We start from the raw sequence: 19,894 nt of genomic DNA, 5'->3' as shown, positions 1-19,894 counted from the left end.
TGAGTTGTTCTGTTCACTATAGGCTCCTTCCCAACAATCCTAGAGACATTCCATCCGTCAGACATGACTCTCACATGGGCCGCTGCCCTCCAGCCCACACAAAATGAGTCACTTACTGATTACATCAATGAAGTGGCTGTCTATATATCTATCTACAGAGAGGAACACACATTGCTGTATATCTTTTGATTCACTACAACCAATTTGTAATCCGCACTGTACTCAAACAGTTGATAAGCAAGGTACAGGATAATTTCCTTACAAATACAGACGTGTTTGATTTCATTGGCCATGACGTGCTTACAGACCACTGTCTCCTTTCCATAATGCCCCTGCAATGCAGCCTCACTAATCCTCCATTATCTGTTCGTCACACCCCCTCCTTGAGTCTGCCCTGAGGCCTAAGGAGCACTGACATTTGGGGACACAGCCACTGACGCAACACACACCTTGTTATTCCTGTTACGAACACTGACCAAACTGTCACCCTACTTCCCGCTGTGTGTGCCCGTCTGTCCTACACAATCTCCCTGGCTGGCAGTTCTCTTTTAAAGCTGAAGTGACGGCCGTCCACCCCCTCAACATCTAGCCTGAGCCTCTCCTCTCACCTAATTGTGTGATGATTAGGCTACATGTGGACTGAAATGCCTCAAAACTAGCTTCTCATTGTCTGCCAATGGAATCCCTTAGCATCTACCATATACATCTTCTCCCACCTGCCCCTGGTCTTCAGTCAGTCAGTCAGCCCTGTGGTGGGCCTCTCCAACCTGCCCTGTCTGTCACAGCCGACCAGGTGAAATATGTGAGGGGAGCCTGGATAGGAGAGGTAATTCTTCCTAAGCTTCTCAGGGACTCAGCACACTATTAATATCACCCGCAGCTCGGGATGTTATGTGAGAGTGTGTGTAGAGAGAGAGTCAGGGTGGGAAGAGCTGAGAGAGGGAGAGTGAGTGAGAAATGAGAGAGAGGAATTAGAGAGAGAATCCAGAGAGGGGGGAATGAGAGAGAGGGAGAGAGAGAATCCAGAGAGAGGGAGTGAGAAAGGAGAGCACCTATGTACCCACCCAGCAGCAGCAGCCCTCCAGAGATAAACTGAGGTTAGATTTACTGCTTGTTATTCCCCCTGGCACACCCAGATAATTTCATCCAGAACAATTTACAGAAGCAATTAGGGTTACGTGCCTTGCTCAATGGCACATTGGCAGATGTTTTCATCTATTCAGCCTGGGGATTTGAAACAGCGACCTTTCGGTTACTGGCCCAACATTCTAAGACACAAGGTCTTGATATGGGGCTGAAACATTAGGCCTAGATCCTGTACTACATAAAGCTTTCTGCTGGCATATCATTGTCATCAATGCTAACAGGAATGTGCTTACTGAAATCAGTTAGGAGTGTCCATGCAGTGTCATTGCATCTAAAGGTTTTCATGGTAACACAAAAACACAGGGTTACCCGGTGCACTAAGATGAGGGGTGTGTGTGTGTGTAAGTACGCTTCCAATGGCAGTGGAGAGAGGGAAACTGTGCTAGTCATCTGGGTAATGTTCATTAGGGCACACTGTAGCAAAACGTTTTGCATTGAAAAACAAAACCCTGGGCCTCCTGAGTGGCGCAGTGGTCTAAGGCACTGCATCGCAGTGCTAGCTGTGCCACTAGAGATCCTGGTTTGAGTCCAGGCTCTGTCGCAGCCAGCCGCGACCGGTAGACCGGCGCACTACTGGCCCAGCGTCGTCCGGGTTAGGGAAGGGTTTGGCTGGCAGGGATGTTCTTGTCCCATCGCGCACTAACTACTCCTGTGGCGGGCCGGGTGCAATGCACGCTGACACAGTCACCAGGTGTACAGCGTCTCCTCCGACACATTGGTGCGCCTGGCTTCCAGGTTAAGCAGGCACTGTGTCAAGAAGCAGTGCGGCTTGGCTGGGTTGTGTTTTGGAGGATGCACGGCTCTCGACCTTCGCCTCTAGGGTCCGTACGGGAGTTGCAGCGATGGGACAAGAGGGTTCCAGCCAGCAGAGGGGGCTGGTCTGTGGTGTGCGTGTTATTGTGTGGTCCTAAAGCCTTTGAAGAAGACGGTAGACGTGTACAGACTGCTCTGTCGTATCCTCTCCTGAAGATCTTGCTCCAGGCTGCTCACTGCCATAGAACTCATCTGTGGGAACAGGGCACAGCACAGAGGAGTGGCAAACACCAAGTACAGACCCACCAGTACTGAGGCGTTTAGGACTGGGAAGGCTTTCTTCCCCAGGTGTTTTCATTACCACAGGGGGCACAGCCATAGCTGGCACAGCCATGCCAATCGTGGACTCCACCGCCTGGATGATGCCTGACTTGGCAGCGGTGACTGACTCTCCTAACCAGTTCTCATTGGTCACTGGGATGCCGTAGTTTGGCTCTCTGCCTCATGAAGGGGATGTTGAAACAGTTGACAGTCACTACAGCAAAGAAGGGGACGAACCGGCTCATGACAGCTGGAAGGCGTTTGGCTAGAGACTTGAGTCCCAGGGCTGTGACTACAGCTCCTGTGCTTGCAGTGACGTACGCAGCAGCCAGTTGATTATTAATGGGCAATATAACAAATCAATACGGCCTCATCATTTGAGCCATTTCCTCCTCATAACTAGAGACAGTGCTTTTTGCCAGGCATCGACCACGGGGTGGCCTGGTCACGGCCACGGTTCGTTCACAAGGATGAACACGGCAAGCTGGAGAAAATATCTTAAGTATTACCTTAGAGAGGGCTTCACAAGGAAGCCTTACCTGAAGAGCAGTAAGAATTAAAACTACTATGATGATAGTTGTCTGTGCAATGTTGATGACTCAGTTCACACAAAGATAAAATCCGAAATGTTATTTAAACAAAAAAATGTGAACATCTTTACATGGTGCAGGATAGTAGCATGAGCTCCACCACTACCTCTGTCTCCCTCCACACCAWCGTTCCCATGACTTCCAGGTCTCATGGATCACTGGCCTTTAGACAAACTGCACTGATAAAGAGCAGACGCAATTACACTGTTCAGATTTATCTGTTTGAACTTGGTGTCGTCGATGGAGCAGAGGCAGGGGCATGTCATCCTTCAACAGCGTCAGTGGGGTGGGATCAGACACCCATACACCCTAGGACTGGGTGATCAAACCAGGGATAAGTGCTGGGCCGCTGGGTACCATAGACCTAAACCAACCCCACCACACGGCCAGCTTGCCTGCACTCAGCTGCTGCCAGCTGGGATAACCTCAGACTGCAACTCTACGAGAGGGAGGCTCTCAGACTTCTGCAACTCTAATCCAATGTAGCAGTGACAATCCTCCAGGATTTCAGGGGACTGTCAGAGGCCTCAAAGGACCCATGGCTGTCTGCACCCTCCCAGGGTTGGGTGGGAGAGAAGGAGACACAGAGGGGAGAGAGAGAGGAGAGAGAAAGAGAGACCGGTGATAGTGTGTAGAGGGCGTTGTGTAGATATGTTGAAGAAAGGGGGGGACAAAGCGAGCAAGAGAGAGACACATTCATTTGACCCACATAATAATCTCTCCACCCCAGTGAAAGTGAGGATGAGTTGTGAAAGCTGGTCTTAACCCTCTTGATGAAAAATATAGTGGAGTTTTCTGCACCATTATGTGAAGCCATTTCCCCTCAATGTTCAGCAGAGCTAGTTTTACAGGTAGTCAAGAAGCACTATAAAGCCTGTCTTGTAGAAACATCAGTAACAACTGTCACCAACAGATGGTTGTCATCTAAGTTCAGCAAATTTTTCTTTGATAAATGTCATTATAGATGTTGCGGGTGGATTGCATGTAGAGCAACACCGGATAATGAAAGCGCTTATTTACAAAGGCTTGCCAAATTGTAAATTGTACAAATTTGTACTTTTACACTGAAAAGTGTAGGCTTACAATTTTGTTGATTAAAGAATAAAAACATTAGCTTGTAATTTATCCTCTTAAAAATAATATTGCTTACATTTACAAACAGCAGGGCTTGACATGAACTTTTTAAGCCACGTGTCCTTCAGACAAGTATGACAGATTTTTTACTCGTGTGAAAGTTTAAGAGAAATTAAATATGGTCTGTAACACAATTTTTACATCATTATATGATGCAAGGAACCAATTTACAAAAAAATACATTATCATTACCATAGAGAATCAGACAAAAATATATAGGCTAGGCTACACTCTGCCTATTGTCTTCTTTCGCAAAATATAACACTGCCCCTTTAAGGCTCTCCTGGAGGATAGTTGACCACCCTTAAGGCTTCTGCTTGCTTCAGTTTGGCTGGCAGCTAGGCGAACCAAACACGTGTGCTGCATACAACCTTAAAGACCTTTACTTGAAAAACTAGAAAAAAAGCACCAATAATACTGTTTGTCCAGCTTAAGGCACCATAGCCAGTATACACTTCCACAAAATAGTCAGACTTAATCGAAGATACATTTTTACAGAGATCTTAGTTTTGCAATTTTACATCTAAGTTTGGTGCAGTATTTCTCAAGTGAAAAATGTGCATGAAATTGAGTTGTCTATCATTGAGTGACAAACACTTAATTGAAGAATCCCTACTGTTGACCAATCACAGACCAAGAAGGCRTAGACTTCGGCATGCTTCAAGATTTTTGTGTGTGTGCATGAACAGCCAGAAAAAAAACCTTGCCGAAGGCCAAAACTAACAAACATCATAATATATTCATGAACTGTTCCGAACAGGAAGCATGCGGATGCCTTCAGTAGCCTCTAAAACATTACAATTAAATAATTCCCTCTTTCAATAAATCAGCCATCAAATGGCTAAGRTAGGCTACTCCAAAGCAAGGTAAGCTGCTAACTAAGGCATGTTTATTCATAACCTTGAAAGGCTAAAATATTCAAGTTTCAGGGGAGATCTACTGACAGCATGCGAGTTAGTCTAATTGACAAACTATAATATTTTTTATGTTGTCAGAATTACATGGCCAATGATGAAGAGGGAAATTCCAGCTCTCCCATGGTGTCAGATTGTATGCAGCATTGGTATATTAACACACCCCGTTCATCAATTGCGCGTCGGCCATTTGTGGGAGTGACGGTGAAACGTATTTTTAGGACATTGGACGTGACATTAAAACATGCTAATAGCTAAATAGTTAACTAGCCAGGCTACACAATATGTTTTGAATTGGCTATCATTATTATAGGCTACCTGCTGCAGCAATGTCTCGCTCACGCTCCTCGGGCCCACAAGCATGTGATTCACACATTACTTTTCATGACCGTACAAACCATGTTTGTGACCAAAAATGAGCTATAAATTGGGCAAATAACACAAACTACCAAGGAATATCAACAAAATGTGCACACGAGGCTACACGGTTTGATTGTGGCCGTCAACGTAATACAATTCCACTCCGATGAGCTCTGCAGAAACTGTGAGAACAGTGCACAAAACATCGCATCCGGAGGACACTGATCCAATTCTGCTCTGAGTACTTGTTTAATATTGTGATTTGTGGGTGATTGTTTTTACTTGTCAAGTGTTAAAATGTTGAGCCCTAAACAGACTAATTTTAAGCGTTTGACTTGGTGTTAATGTTTAAGAGCCACTTTGAGTCTTCCCATCAAATTGTTATCATACCAACACAGAACTTCACTGACACTGCCAAAAATGACTAAATTGTTCACAGGGGGTTAACCTAGAAACTAAACATCTAGAAAATAAATAAACAAAACGACTGAATACAGAATAACAGATCTTCCTTCCTGCTGCTGGTTCTCAGGAAAGGTTCTGAACAACTTCCTGATTATTCATGAAGTAAACAAGGCGCTGGGAGACAGTGTGGGCTGAGAGGAGCAGTACTGAGTACCACTAGCTGTGCACTGGAGGTCCACGTGAGAGAGAGAAATGCTTGTTCTTGATCAAGCACCAAACTCTCCTCACAACAGCCTGACCTCGCAGAGGGCTCATGGGAGCCATAGAGCATTGTGGGTAGCTGTGACTGGGGCCGGCGCAGCGCTGCGTTCCATCTCTGCCACGCTCTGTCTAGGTTGCTCTGACATCATTAGCGTTCCATGAAACATTCATCCAAGGGCAGAGAAACTGGTTCCTGTGTACCACRGAACAGCCAAGGCTATGAAAAACACAACGTACACACACTAACAGTACACACCGTACACACAGTGGCGTCCATGACTTAACAAACAGGGCCGTGTTTCACAGTGATAGAGGAGGTTTTTATAACCAATAGAGGTGCAGTTAGACTAAGGGTAGCAGCTGACTGTTAAATGATTCAGTGCCTGACTGAGCATCTGACAGTCATATGGCTGCCCTCTCTGTATCCAGCACAGCCTCAGGCCCACAGTCAGCGGGACTGACTTTCACACTCCCTTATCTCCTGTCCAAACCCCCRAAAACAGACCGGGGAACTGGATAAAGGAAATACTCCAACTAACCAGGCATGAGATAATGCATTATCACACAGACAGGTATAGGCCCGAAGACAAACACACAAATGAGAACCCACACCTACAAAACACTACAGGCTATATACGCAGCAGCAGAATCGTCCATCCTTCTGGCCAATCCAGTCATGGCAGGCAGTTCACTACAAGGCCAAACTCACCTTAGAGAGATTACAGTGGCAGGGTTCATGTTAGTTGAGTTGTGGCATGCAGCTTCCCTGTGGCTTAACATGTTAACCCCAGTCTGGGGTAGATAGATGAGCAGGATAATCACTCTGAACACACGCTCAATCACAAACAAATGAACGCGCACCCTGGCTGAATGGTGGCCTGGAATAATTCATGTAGGGGGTTCCCCTCTGAACCAGACCACTGGTGTGTTGACTGTTTGGGAGGTGACGTGAAGTTGTAGGCCTCTCTGAACCATGCTGTCCTGTCCCCTTACTAAAAGGAATGCTCTACTGTAGCAGTTGTTTGCTTCAGTTAGCTAGGAACCTTTACTGGATCCCATTTGTCCTAGTGAGGTGAAATATCTTGTAAGAGAGAAGCCGGTGCCCACTAATTCCCTTAGTCTCTCCCCTGGAACTGAACCCTTGGTGTATACTGTACTGTACCCTGGCATGTGATCCTACACTGTACAAAGCCTCAGGATTGCCCTGTCGGGTATCTTGATCTAGCTGCTCATAGTGTTGGAGTGGGAGGAGGGGAGTGGTAGTGATGTGAGTGTGGGCAAACAAAAGGGCTTTTCTGTGACGAGCCTCCTAATCACCAGACTCCACTGCCTTGGCTGTGACGGAGGCGTGGAGTAAGACTGCATGCTCAATACAATACAAAGGTCACACAGGGAGGAGGAAACAGTTAGCAGTTCATTCTTCACTTACAGAAGTCAATATCAGCTGGGCAGTCTGATTCTTAACCCTTCTACTTGAGTCTGCACTCGKTCACACTGGATGTAAAAAGAAAGACTGGTGTAAGTCAATTTAAGAAACTCCCTCCAGCTCATGCTAGACAGAGAGAAAATGAACACAAAAAAAATGGGGGTGGGGTTGGGAGGCTGAATGCCGCCCTTGGTGTGCTAACTCAAACGTTACCCTCATCACATGTTCTCAGTCATAAGGGCGGTGCTCAGTGGCTGGAATGGAGATCTCAAAAGCCCTCAGAACTATCCAAGCCAAACATTCAACCATTCCACTACCATTATTGGAATGTTGGTAATTCAGGGGAATGTTAGATGGTCTGCCCAAACAGGGTGAATGAAGACATGTACTGTTGTGCAACATCCTCTCAATAATTTTTCTTCACAACAGATACATCAGGTGGTTTAACAGGCCAGATGAGTATCACACTACACTCCAGGGGAAACATCACACCAGAGAGCAAAGGGCTTGCAGAAAATACATGGCTGAGGAAAACGTTCACATGAAGTTAACGTTAGCTGTGACTGCCTCCCACACAAGCAGCTCCTGCTGTTTCCAAGGGGCTAATAATGTCATGCCGCAGAGTGTACGCAGTACAGGAGGGGGTATTCTGATCATTCCCCCACACAAAACCTTCAGAAGACAGTGGTGAAGAAAGGAGCAAAGGAGGAGAGTGTTGAAAATGACAGGGCTCCTGGGATAGATTATTTTTAGGTCTCACAACACCCTTCACACACAGCAGGCCACGGCGAAGGAGAGAGAGAGAGAGAATGAGACAGAGGGGTAAACACCTTTTCTAATAGCTTGGACAGTGACGCAACCACACACAATAAGAAAGAACGTGTGTGTTTCATTGTGCACGTGTATGTATGTATGTACAGTTGAAGTCGGAAGTTTACATACACTTAGGTTGGAGTCAATAAAACTCGTTTTTCAACCACTCCACAAATTTTTTGTTAACAAACTATAGTTTTGGCAAGTCGGTTAGGACATCTCCTTTGTGCATGACAAGTAATTTTTCCATCAATTGTTTACAGACAGATTATTTCACTGCATCACAATTCCAGTGGGTCAGAAGTTTACATGCACTAATTGACTGTGCCTTTAAACAGCTTGGAAAATTACAGAAAATGATTTCATGGCTTTAGAAGCGTCTGATAGGCTAATTGGCATCATTTGAGTCAATTGGAGGTGTACCTGTGGATGTATTTCAAGGCCTACCTTCAAACTCAGTGCCTCTTTGCTTGACATCATGGGAAAATCAAAAGAAATCAGCCAAGACCTCAGAAAAAGAAATGTAGACCTCCACAAGTCTGGTTCATCCTTGGGAGCAATTTCCAAACGCCTGACAGTACCACGTTCATCTGTACAAACAATAGTACGCAAGTATAAACATCATGGGACCACGCAGCCATCATACCGATCAGGAAGGAAACGCGGTTGGTCTCCTAGAGATGAACATACTTTGATGCGAAAAGTGCAAATCAATCCCAGAACAACAGCAAAGGTTCTTGTGAAGATGCTGGAGGAAACAGGTACAAAAGTATCTATATCCACAGTAAAACAAGTCCTATATCGACATAACCTGAAAAGCCGCTCAGCAAGGAAGAAGCCACAGCTCCAAAACCGCCATAAAAAAGCCAGACTACGGTTTACAACTGCACATGGGACAAAGATCGTACTTTTTGGAGAAATGTCCTCTGGTCTGATGAAACAAAAATAGAACTGTTGTTTGGCCATAATGACCTTCGTTATGTTTGGATGAAAAATGGAGAGGCTTGCAAGCCGAAGAACACCATCCCAACTGTGAAGCATGGGGTGGCAGCATCATGTTGTAGGGGTGCTTTGCTGCAGGAGCGACTGGTGCACTTCACAAAATTGATGGCATCACGAGGGAGGAAAATTATGTGGATATATTGAAGCAACATCTCAAGACATCAGTCAGGAAGTTAAAGCTTGGTCGCAAATGGGTCTTCCAAATGGACAATGACCCCAAGCATACTTCCAAAGTTGTGGCAAAATGGCTTAAGGACAACAAAGTCAAGGTATTGGAGTGGCCATCACAAAGCCCTGACCTCAATCCTATAGAACATTTGTGGACAGAACTGAAAAAGTGTGTGCGAGCAAGGAGGCCTAMAAACCTGACTCAGTTACACCAGCTCTGTCAAGAGGAATGGACCAAAATTCACCCAACTTATTGTGGGAAGCTTGTGGAAGGCTACCTGAAACGTTTGACCCAAGTTAAACAATTTAAAGGCAATGCTACCAAATATTAATTGAGTGTATGTAAACTTCTAACCACTGGGAATGTGATGAAATAAATAAAAGCTGAAATAAATCATTCTCTCTACTATTATCCTGACATTTCACATTCTTAAAATATAAGTGGTGATCCTAACTGACCTAAGACATGGAATTTGTACTTGGATTAAATGTCAGGAATTGTGAAAAACTGAGTTTAAATGTATTTGGCTGAGGTGTATGTAAACGTCCGACTTTAACTGTATGTATGTATGTATGTATGTATGTATGTATGTATGTATGTATGTATGTATGTATGTATGTATGTATNTGTATGTATGTATGTATGTATGTATGTATGTATGTATGTATGTATGTATGTATGTATGTATGTATGTATTGACTAACGAATGTACAAATGTACGAACGAATGAATATACGAACAAGTGCGTGTGTCCCAGTTTGAAAGTGTTGGTTGGTTGATGAGCTCGTTCGAGGCACAGCGAAGGGTGGGAGGTGTACAAGACGTGCCGTCTCCAGAAAAGCTGCATTTTCCCCTTCATGTCCAGAGGCACTGAATAATTATGAGCTCTGTTCTACACAGAGAAGAGGCAGTGTTTTGTGACTGCTTAACTGACACACTAGCCCATTCCACCCATCTGGTGTAGTTACTGGGAGACAATGTGAACACCTGCAGGGCTATCTCCAGAACAAGCAGTGAATGAAACGGTCCTCTGAAACAGACAACCAGGAAGTGACCGCTGCAGCCTGTTCTCACCATCCCTGGGAGACCACAACACTGCTAGCTGGAAATACAGATATACAAGTAAATGTTTCCAAAACATAAAATGGTGCCATTATGAAAGAGATAAACTAGGGTCTACTTGAACAGAATAGGACTGATGTGATTTAAGCCGGGGATGGGTTAAAACTGACATGAATATCATCATTTGACGGGAAAGTTACATGCACATGATGTTGTACAGACACAAAAACTTCCCAGTGACAAGAGTCATCTGCCCAGTAGCTTTGGGATTAGAAGGTAGGTAACACTATAGCAGAGATTGGTCTTGCTGTATTGCAGCTCCCAAAGGAACCTCTGCACTGCCAGTCTGCACTGCCAGTCTGCACTGCCAGTCTGCACTGCCAGTCTGCACTGCCAGTCTGCACTGCCAGTCTGCACTGCCAGTCTGCACTGCCAGTCTGTTACACAAGAGGACAATACCCTCTTCCCTCCACTGGGAGTGAATCCACACGTCAAGGTCAGGACTCAGTACCGCTCCCGTGACAAAGAGGAGAGAGAGAACAGAGCTGGCGGAATAAAACACAGTCCTGTACTGACAGTTTGTGAACTGTCAGAGGAGGACAGAGAGGATTTTGCCCTGTTGGGAGGGTGAGGGTCATCTTAGTTAAGAGACAGGTGGTAACATGGACTGCTAGTCCCCAAATCAGTAAGACTTTATCCACCATCTGAAATAGAAACAGTAGATTATGTGTGGGGGAACGAGCGAGCGAGCTCCTGGCCATCATTCCCCAAATAAAGCATTTTGGATTAACCAAAAACCAGACAGCAGCACTTCTCTTAGATGTATGTACATCTTTTCTATCTCTTCATATTAACCTCTAGGTTTGTGTTTTGCTTGGTGACCATATCAGTCAAGGTCAGAGATAGCTGGAGACTACAATCGGCTGGATTTAATAACCCAATAACCATCAACTCATCCCACATACAGACAGGCACAGAGTCAGCCTAGGACAGAATACTAAACGTTTGGTAGGAATAGGTGGGTGCCTGTGAGAAGAAGTAGCTTACTGCAGGCTGCTATAACAACACTTTAGGCCTGGTAACCAGTGAACACCCACTGTCTTCCAGTAGGCTATCCCTGTATCACGCTGGTGCACAATGCCATGCCAGACTCTACCACACCGCTCTCTCAAAGTGTTAAGATATTCCTGTAATCCAAAACCCCACACAGACTTCATTGGGAGATTCCTCCCTTGAGCAAAAGCTTTTTTTTTTCATGCAGGAAAACACGTCACAGGTCAGTTATTTACTACGAGCATCGACAGGTTTGTTGAGTTGGGAGTGACGCTCGACTTGCCTGAAAAGCAGAAGCCAGATCTGTTCGTATTCTATCCAACTCCTGACTGACATTGTCACGTCAGTCAATAATTGGTAAATGAATGGCATGTGTGGAGGATGAATCAGAATTAGTTGGGTAACATAGATAAGATGTTTTATTTACATAATATGCTTATGTGAGATACTTGTCATTAGAATGTCTCCCTTTGGACTATACTGTTGGCAGTTGCACTTTTCCCTTCTCAGCTAGGGAAAAGTCACTTGGGGCCCAGAGAGGGTGAATGTATCTGTTAAACCATGTGAAGGGATGGCGTGATTAAGGGGGAACCAATTATCTCTTGGCTCAACAATGTCTGTGCTCAAGTCACTTCCCTCAGTGAGCTTGTCCAGGAGTGGGGAGAAGAGGGGGTTTACTTGAGATGGGAGAATATAGAGTTGACAATTGAGTTATGCCTTGGATGAGGTAATGTTTTGGTACTATGAAGTACCAGGAACGAGATTAGAACCTCGTCTTAGAGACCAAACTGAACGATAATTTATAGCTAATGCTATCTGGCTATGGGATACTCCTTTCTCAAGTAAAAGGCCCTTTGTGAAGTTTTCCTAAGATCTGTGGTTCGTCATGTAAGTTGAGAGGGGTGTATCTTGGCTATAAAAGATCTTGATATTCTTTTTTAGGCACTCTCAGAATTCATTATAGACACTGAATTGATCTGAGAGTCAAAGGGCTATGGTGAAGCTCATATAATTAAAGATGAAGTTTAAGTGTCTGACTGGTGTGTGGTTTGTAACTTTCCTCATTTGGTAATACAGGAAATTGCCACGACACATGACAACAATAAATCAGATGAGTTGGCTAAAGCACTACAGATTTGGCAACCAGGCTAACGCTAGATCTCTTATGAACTTTAAAATGTACACTAGACTAAAGAGTGTGACGTACCTTCCGTGTGCGTGGAAGTCAAGCTGCAGGACCTTGTCCTCGTGGGAGACGGCCCTCTTGGCTCTCTGGTGGTTGCTGTGCAGGGCCTCGGTGTCGTAGGACAGGCCCTCATAGTGGCGGATGTACTTGTTCAGAGGGTTTCCATACTGACCTGCAGGAACAGAGGTGAAAACAGACTTTTAATGGCCAATTAAAAAGTCAAAACAACTCATTCCTCACTGGCAGGTAGGCATGGGGTGCAGTGACAAAAYTTCAGAACAGCATTACTTCAAAACGCAGCTAGTCTATTAGGAATTATTTTTAACCCGAGACCATGACACATAATCTCTCATTATGAAAGCTTTAGCCTTCCCTAGATTCACAAGTATGTTATGAATAATACAACAGCAGGCTGTGTGTATTTCTCTCATTCTCACCATTGATTTAGACTTACTGTGTGTGTGTGTGTGTTTTCCATTTCATCCTTCCTTGGATAAAGATGTTACTTCCTCAAGCACTGTTTTTGAGACTAAGAATAGCTTCACTTTTGAAGGACACCTGCGCCCACAAGATACTACAATACTATAGAGGCCCAATGGTTATTTTCAGCACAGTATTTGCTTCATTCACTTTTCCCATTCCATCTAAAACTGCTACAGCAATAGTAAAAACAATAAATTGAAACAATCGGCTACYGTAAACACATTTTGAATGCCTTGAGGGCATGTAAGAGATTTAGTGTTGAAATGCTGAAAAAAAAAAAAAAATTCCACAAGTTGAGTAGATGATAAGCACAAGACTGCAGTGTGCTGCCAAATATATCCCCATTCTCCTTCCCATCATAGGGACCTAGAGTGATTCCCATCAAGAGCAGCTAGCTAGAAACCCTTTACTCTGCCTCCTGCTGACTCAGACCACTTTATTATCTGACACAAACACCATTGTCATAATTTACAGCTCCTAGCAGGGGTTCCAGGCATCTTTACACAGATGTGATCCAATCCCCAGTCTCATCTTCCCTCCCCCTGCTCCCAGAAACACCGCCAACACAGAAAAATTGCCATTTGTCAAMCTTCAGAGAGATTTTTTGTTTTTGTTACCCTTCCAATTTCATTGGATCTTTAAAAAAAAAAAAACTATTTAATCACCAGAGCACTTTCAATTTGATGTACTGTGAAAAAAGGTTAAAAAACATTACATAGCCTCATTCATGTTGGCTTTGCACGACACCAACATCAAGTTCTGATGACACCACGGTTGTAGGCCTGATAAACAACAACGATGAGTCAGCCTATAGGGAGGAGGTAAGTGACCTAGCATTGTGGTGTCATGACAACAACCTCTCCCTCCACATCAGCAAAACAAGAGAGCTGATTGTTGACTTCAGGAAGCAGAGGAGGGAACATACCCCAATCCAAATCAACGGGACTGCAGTAGAGTCAGGTTGTTCCTTGGCTTCCACATCACTGAGGACTTATCACGGACCAACACCACCACCATTCATGTCAAGAGGGCATAACAGAGTCTCTGCTTCCTAAGGGGCTGAAGAAATTTGGCATGCCGCCCTGGGTCATCTCCAAATAGTACCGCTGCACCGTCGAGAGTATCCGGACCGTTTGCATCACGGCCTGGTAMAGGAATTGCTCCATCCACAAGGCCCCTCCAGCGGGAGGTGAAGACGGACCAGTACGCCACTGGGACTATGCTCCAGGACATCTACGTAAAAAACATGCCAGAGTAAGAAATGCAGGATCATTAAGGACCCCACACACCTCAGCCACGAGCTGCTCTCTCCCTTACCACCGGGCAGACGGTATCGTAGAATGAGGTCTGATACCAACAGTCTCAAGGACAGTTTCAATCTACAAGCCATCAGACTGCTCAGCACTTGAACTGGACTGACCACCTGCCCCAATTCTCTGCAACTTAGCACACATACACATTCATGCCACATAAACATCACAACGGCTGCTGCCAGACTCTTATTATACTGCTCAGTTTATACACTGACCMCCTTACCCATAACACGTGTAAATATTGGACTATAAAATTGTGCCTTCCTGTACTATAATTATGCTAAAAAATGTATTCTATTCTACTGAGCCATTTACTTTATCTTCGTATTCTTATCTGTTATTATTCCTTATTATTTTTGCATTGTCAAGAAGGAACCTGCAAGTAAGCATTTCATTGGACGATRTATGCCACGCGTAGGGTTGGGCTGTATGAATATCTCTGCAGTAAGAACATAAGCTTGATATTGAAATATAGCCACTTAGCTAGAAAGTTAGCAAACCAAATGAACAGCTTAGAWTTCTTAAAGTTTCCTTCCTTCTATGTACTGTAAAACACTGCAATTTGAGCTGTGAACTGTGGGGAACACTTCTCACAAAAAGTCAGCCTGAGAACTGGTAATGAGAGTGTGTGAAAACCCTCTAAGGTGGTTAAGCAGAGATTAGTAACTTGATTTGATTTATTACGATCCCCATTACCAGACGCCAATGGTGACAGCTAGTCTTACTGGGGTCCGATGCATAACGAAAAATACATTACAGACAAAATACTTCACAATTTACATAAACATGTAGTGTGTGCGCATTATCAGTTACACATGTCAGTACAAACACACAAGTAGGTCACATGGGAGAGGTAGGGATGCACAATATATATCGGTGAGCATATCGGAAATCGGACGATATTATCTAAAAATGCCAGCGTCGGCCCGATGTCTAGTTTAACGCCGATGTGCAAAACCGATGTCAAAGCTGACGTGCATACCAATATAACGTAGGTAGATGACGTAATGACACGAAAAATACTAAGCGCTTCTAACAACTAAACACATTCAAGTGGAGCAGTCATTTGAAAGAGGAAGAATCTCAGCGAGACAACTCAAAAGGGGAAATCCATTAAACACCAAGATAATGGTATTCATTGCCCTTGACAATCAACTGTTCTCTGTCGTGAATGATGTTGGCTTTCGCCGATTGGTCGAGCACCTTGAGCCCTGGTACACACTATCAAGTAGGCGGTATTCTTCAGGTGTTGCCCTACCGAAGTTACACATATTGTTGAAACGCACATCCATGAGCTACTTGCTATGGAAGTTACACATATTGTTGAAACGCACATCCATGAGCTACCATTTGCTTCATGACTGACATTTGGACCAGCGATGTCAGCCCCATGAGCCTGACAGCACATGCTCAAGAATGTGCTGGTTGTCATACCGCTGATGTCATTTGAGAACATGTTTCAAACATGAACACATTAGCTAGCTCCATTCGAACAACTGACTGGAGAAATAAGCTCATCAACTGCATCTGCAGCAGACGTGATACCCTCTGTCATGGCATTGAAACTCCTGCTCAACAAAACTGCCAACACAGACCGTGGGGTTAAAACGTACAAAAGTACTCAAGGCTGTGAACAAGCGATTCGGTGGCATTCTCTGAGCCTCTTTACTGTGTCGCCACCATGCTCGATGCTAGGCATAAGGACTGCTAYTTCGATGCAGACAAGAAACAGGGTTTACGTGAACATTTTACATACACAGCTGGACAARATGGAAACGGACACAGTGACAGTSCGCACCGAGCAAGAGGCGCCACGGACAGACAGAGCTGAAACTTCACTGCTTGACAAGTATGATGAAATCCTGGTTGAGAATGAAACGACTGAACAACGAAACAGCACAGAAAGTAAGTGAAATAAATAGGTTTTGATTATGTTTTACTGGTAATGGGGACACACGTAAATGCCAACAAAATAACTTTTATACAGTGCCACAGACACGGTCGGCTACCAAGGACTGTGGGCTCTCCTTCTCCGTGGCCAACGTGAGTAAGACATTTAAAACATGTTAACCCTCGCAGGGCTGCCGSCCCAGACAGCATCCCTAGCCGCGTCCTCAGAGCATGTGCAGACCAGCTGGCTGGTGTGTTTACGGACATATTCAATATCTCCCTATCCCAGTCTGCTGTCCCCACATGCTTCAAGATGACCACCATTGTTCCTGTASCCAAGAAGGCAAAGGTAACTGAACTAAATGACTATCTCCCCATAGCACTCACTTCTGTCATTATGAAGTGCTTTGAGAGACTAGTCAAGGATCATATCACCTCCACCTTACCGGTCACCCTAGACCCACTTCAATTTGCATACCGCCCCAATAGGTCCACAGATGATGCAATCGCCATCACACTGCCCTATCTCATCTGGACAAGAGGAATACTTATGGAAGAATGCCGTTCATTGACTACAGCTCAGCGYTCAACAMCATAATAACCTCCAAACATCATTAAAGCTTGAGGCCCTGGGTCTCAACCCCACCCTGTGCAATTGGGTCCTGGACTTCCTGACGGGCCGCCCCCAGGTGGTGAAGGTAGGAAAAAATCTCCACGTCGCTGATCCTCAACACTGGGTCCCCACAAGGGTGCRTGCTCAGCCCCCTTCTGTACTCCCCGTTCACCCATGACTGAGTGGCCATGCACGCCTCCAACTCAATCATCAAGTTTGCAGACGACACAACAGTAGAAGCTTGATTACCAACAACAACGAGACAGCCTATAGGGAGGTGGTGAGGGCTCTCGGTGTGTGGTGTCAGGAAAAACAACCCATCACTCAACATCAACAAAACAAAGGAGATGATCGTGGACTCCAGGAAACAGCAGAGGGAGCACCCCCCTATCCACATCGAAGGGACAGCAGTGGAGAAGCGGGAACGTTTTAAGTTCCTCTGCATACACATCACGGAMAAACTGAAATGGTCCACCCACACAGACAGTGTGGTGAAGGCGGCACAACAACGCCTCTTCAACCTCAGGAGGCTGAAGAAATTTGGCTTGTCACCCAAAACCCACAAACTTTTACAGATGCACAATTGAGAGCATCCTGTCGGGCTGTATCACCACCTGGTACGGCAACTGCACTGCCCACAACAGCAGGGCTCTTCAGAGGGTGGTGCGGTCTCACAACGCATCACCGGGGGCAAACTACCTGCCCTCCAGGACACCTACAGCACCCGATGTCACAGGAAGGCCAAAAAGATTGTCAAGGACAACAACCACCCGAGCCACTGCCTGTTCACCCCACTACCATTCAGAAGGCGAGGTCAGTGCAGGTGCATCAAAATTGGGACCGAGAAGCTGTTTTTCAATTTCCATCTCAAGGCCATCAGACTGTTAAAACAGCCATCACTAACACATATGCTGCAGCCTACATACAGACTTGAAATCATTGGCCACTTTAATAAATGGATCACTAGTCACTTTATTAATGTTTACATATCTTGCATTACTCATCTCATATGTATATACTGTATTTTATACCATCTATTGCATCTTGCCTATGCTGCTCGGTCATTGCTCATCCATATATTTATATGTATATATTCTTATTCCATTCCTTCACTTGAATGTGTGTATTAGGCAATTGTTAGATTACTTGTTAGATATTACTGCACTGTCAGAACTAGATGCACAAGCATTTTTCTACACTCGCAACAACATCTGCTAACCATGTGTACGTGACCAATACATTTGATTTGACATTCTTATCAATTTATTTCCACCAATCATCAGTCATTTGTGTCAGTGCAGTACATGTTGAATGGTCTTCTCTATAAGCATGCTGAAAGTCTGTCACGACTAAGACATGAAAAAGGCTTACATACTCTTCTTTGACTAAGAGAGCCATGAAAGCAAAAAAATTGAGGAGTAGTACCATTATGTAACCAACTGCTATCAAAACACGGTCATCAGTACACCACGCTCCAGAGTACGGCTGACCCAATTTAGTCGACTGCTGGAATAAAGGCTTAAAAAATATATACAAAATTGACTATGGTACGCTTATCATTTAATTAGTGTTTATATTGTTCCAAACAGTCAGAAAGCTTTAGTCATCTAACAGCAGCTGTTTGGAACACATAATATGCATGCAGCGCTTGCTCCTTACCTTCTGTTTCTTTATTTCCAGTATTTTCCACAACTAGTCAAATTTATTCCACACATCTGACTTCTCCTTTACCTCCTGAGCAACCAGTAAACATGGCCCCATTTCAAGTTTTTGACACTTTTTTTTTTTTAAGTCAGGGACAGCCCTACTCCAGAGTAAACTCAGAGTCAACCATACCACTAGACCAAAAAGCTATCTTCCACTCTGAGGTAAGGGAGTTTACTTTCTAGATTGCCTTGCCTTATGAGCAACCTTGACAAAGACTTTGTGCACACCAACAGTTGTACTACCTAAGTATGTGTATATTTAGCCTGTTGGCATATAGCCTAGATCAGAAGYTAGAGATTTCCAGATCCTTTGAATTCTCCTTACAGTGATTGTGGTTGAAATGAATGAGAAACTCCTTCACAGTTTGAGCAAAGCAAACCTGCACAGAGAAAAGAAATGAGAAATCACTAAAAACTTTGTAGTCATCAGCAGCGTTAGATGGAGTTTTCTCCCGGAGACAGCAGTGGCGCAGCCCCCGCTTCCACCTGCTCGGCTGTGATAAAACTCTCCACTTATCTAGTTCTGGCTAGGGGATAAACGCTGCTCGTTAAGAGAGGGACACTGACATGCATCGCAATTCCACACGAGGCTACCCCTCTCTCCTGGGGGTCTGTCACTGTGCGGTTACTTTTTCAGGAAAGTGAGGGGACATTAATGTAGAAACAGGAGGCTTTTAAAGAGCTTTTAGATGCAACGGTCACACTTTTAGCAATCAGCACGGGATGGAAGCAGCCATCACTTATTCATTCAGTTATTTTTCAGGTTAAAATTAAAGCTAGTCCCATAGGAACAGCACACTGGCTCCTGCTCATATGTAGCTCAGCTGTTGGCTGACTGATGCTATGCTGGCTGGTTGCGGTGTTAGAGCCTTATTGAGACTGTCTACTATACTGGCTGATGCTAGCTGAGAATATTCCTCTGCCCAGACAGCTTGGCAACACTGGGCAAACGTTCAAACTGCTCCTCTCACTAGTCAGTCCGGACAGTAGGGCTAGACTGTGTGTGTCCAGTCTGGTGTCTYCAGAGCTGCCCATTGGTGGGAACATGATCCCACTTCATTCACACCGAGGGGCTCCTTAGGATCATGCCGAAGTGGAAAATACAGCCTCTTCCCTGACAGCTGTGTACTAGAGTTGAGAGCATTTAAACATTTGAATTTGAAAGGGCTCAAGAAATACTGAGGGAGGAAAAAAATAATATTCACATCTGCTAGACTAGAACACAAAAACACTTTAAGCGCACAACAACAGTGTGGCAAAGGAACAATGCTTTTCTATGAAGGGAGAGTGTTGA

At 44.7% G+C, this 19,894-nt stretch overlaps 1 protein-coding gene and 1 pseudogene across 1 annotated transcript in view; both read right to left on the bottom strand.

Moving 5' to 3' along the window:
* The window catches only part of LOC111969384 (disintegrin and metalloproteinase domain-containing protein 10), an 83,323-nt gene that overhangs the window by 50,977 nt on the left and 12,452 nt on the right, over nucleotides 1-19,894 (bottom strand). The window contains exon 2 of the mRNA XM_023995483.1: nucleotides 12,617-12,767. Within this exon, the coding sequence (XP_023851251.1) occupies nucleotides 12,617-12,767 (151 nt within the window). The remainder of the gene's footprint in view (nucleotides 1-12,616; nucleotides 12,768-19,894) is intronic.
* Nucleotides 2,041-2,555, bottom strand: LOC111969553 (sideroflexin-3 pseudogene; annotated as a pseudogene).

This window comes from Salvelinus sp. IW2-2015, linkage group LG10 (assembly GCF_002910315.2).
Source record: "Salvelinus sp. IW2-2015 linkage group LG10, ASM291031v2, whole genome shotgun sequence".
NCBI classification, from domain to species: domain Eukaryota; kingdom Metazoa; phylum Chordata; class Actinopteri; order Salmoniformes; family Salmonidae; genus Salvelinus; species Salvelinus sp. IW2-2015.
Note: the sequence above shows the minus strand (reverse complement) of the source record. Positions and strands in the feature narration are given on the sequence as shown.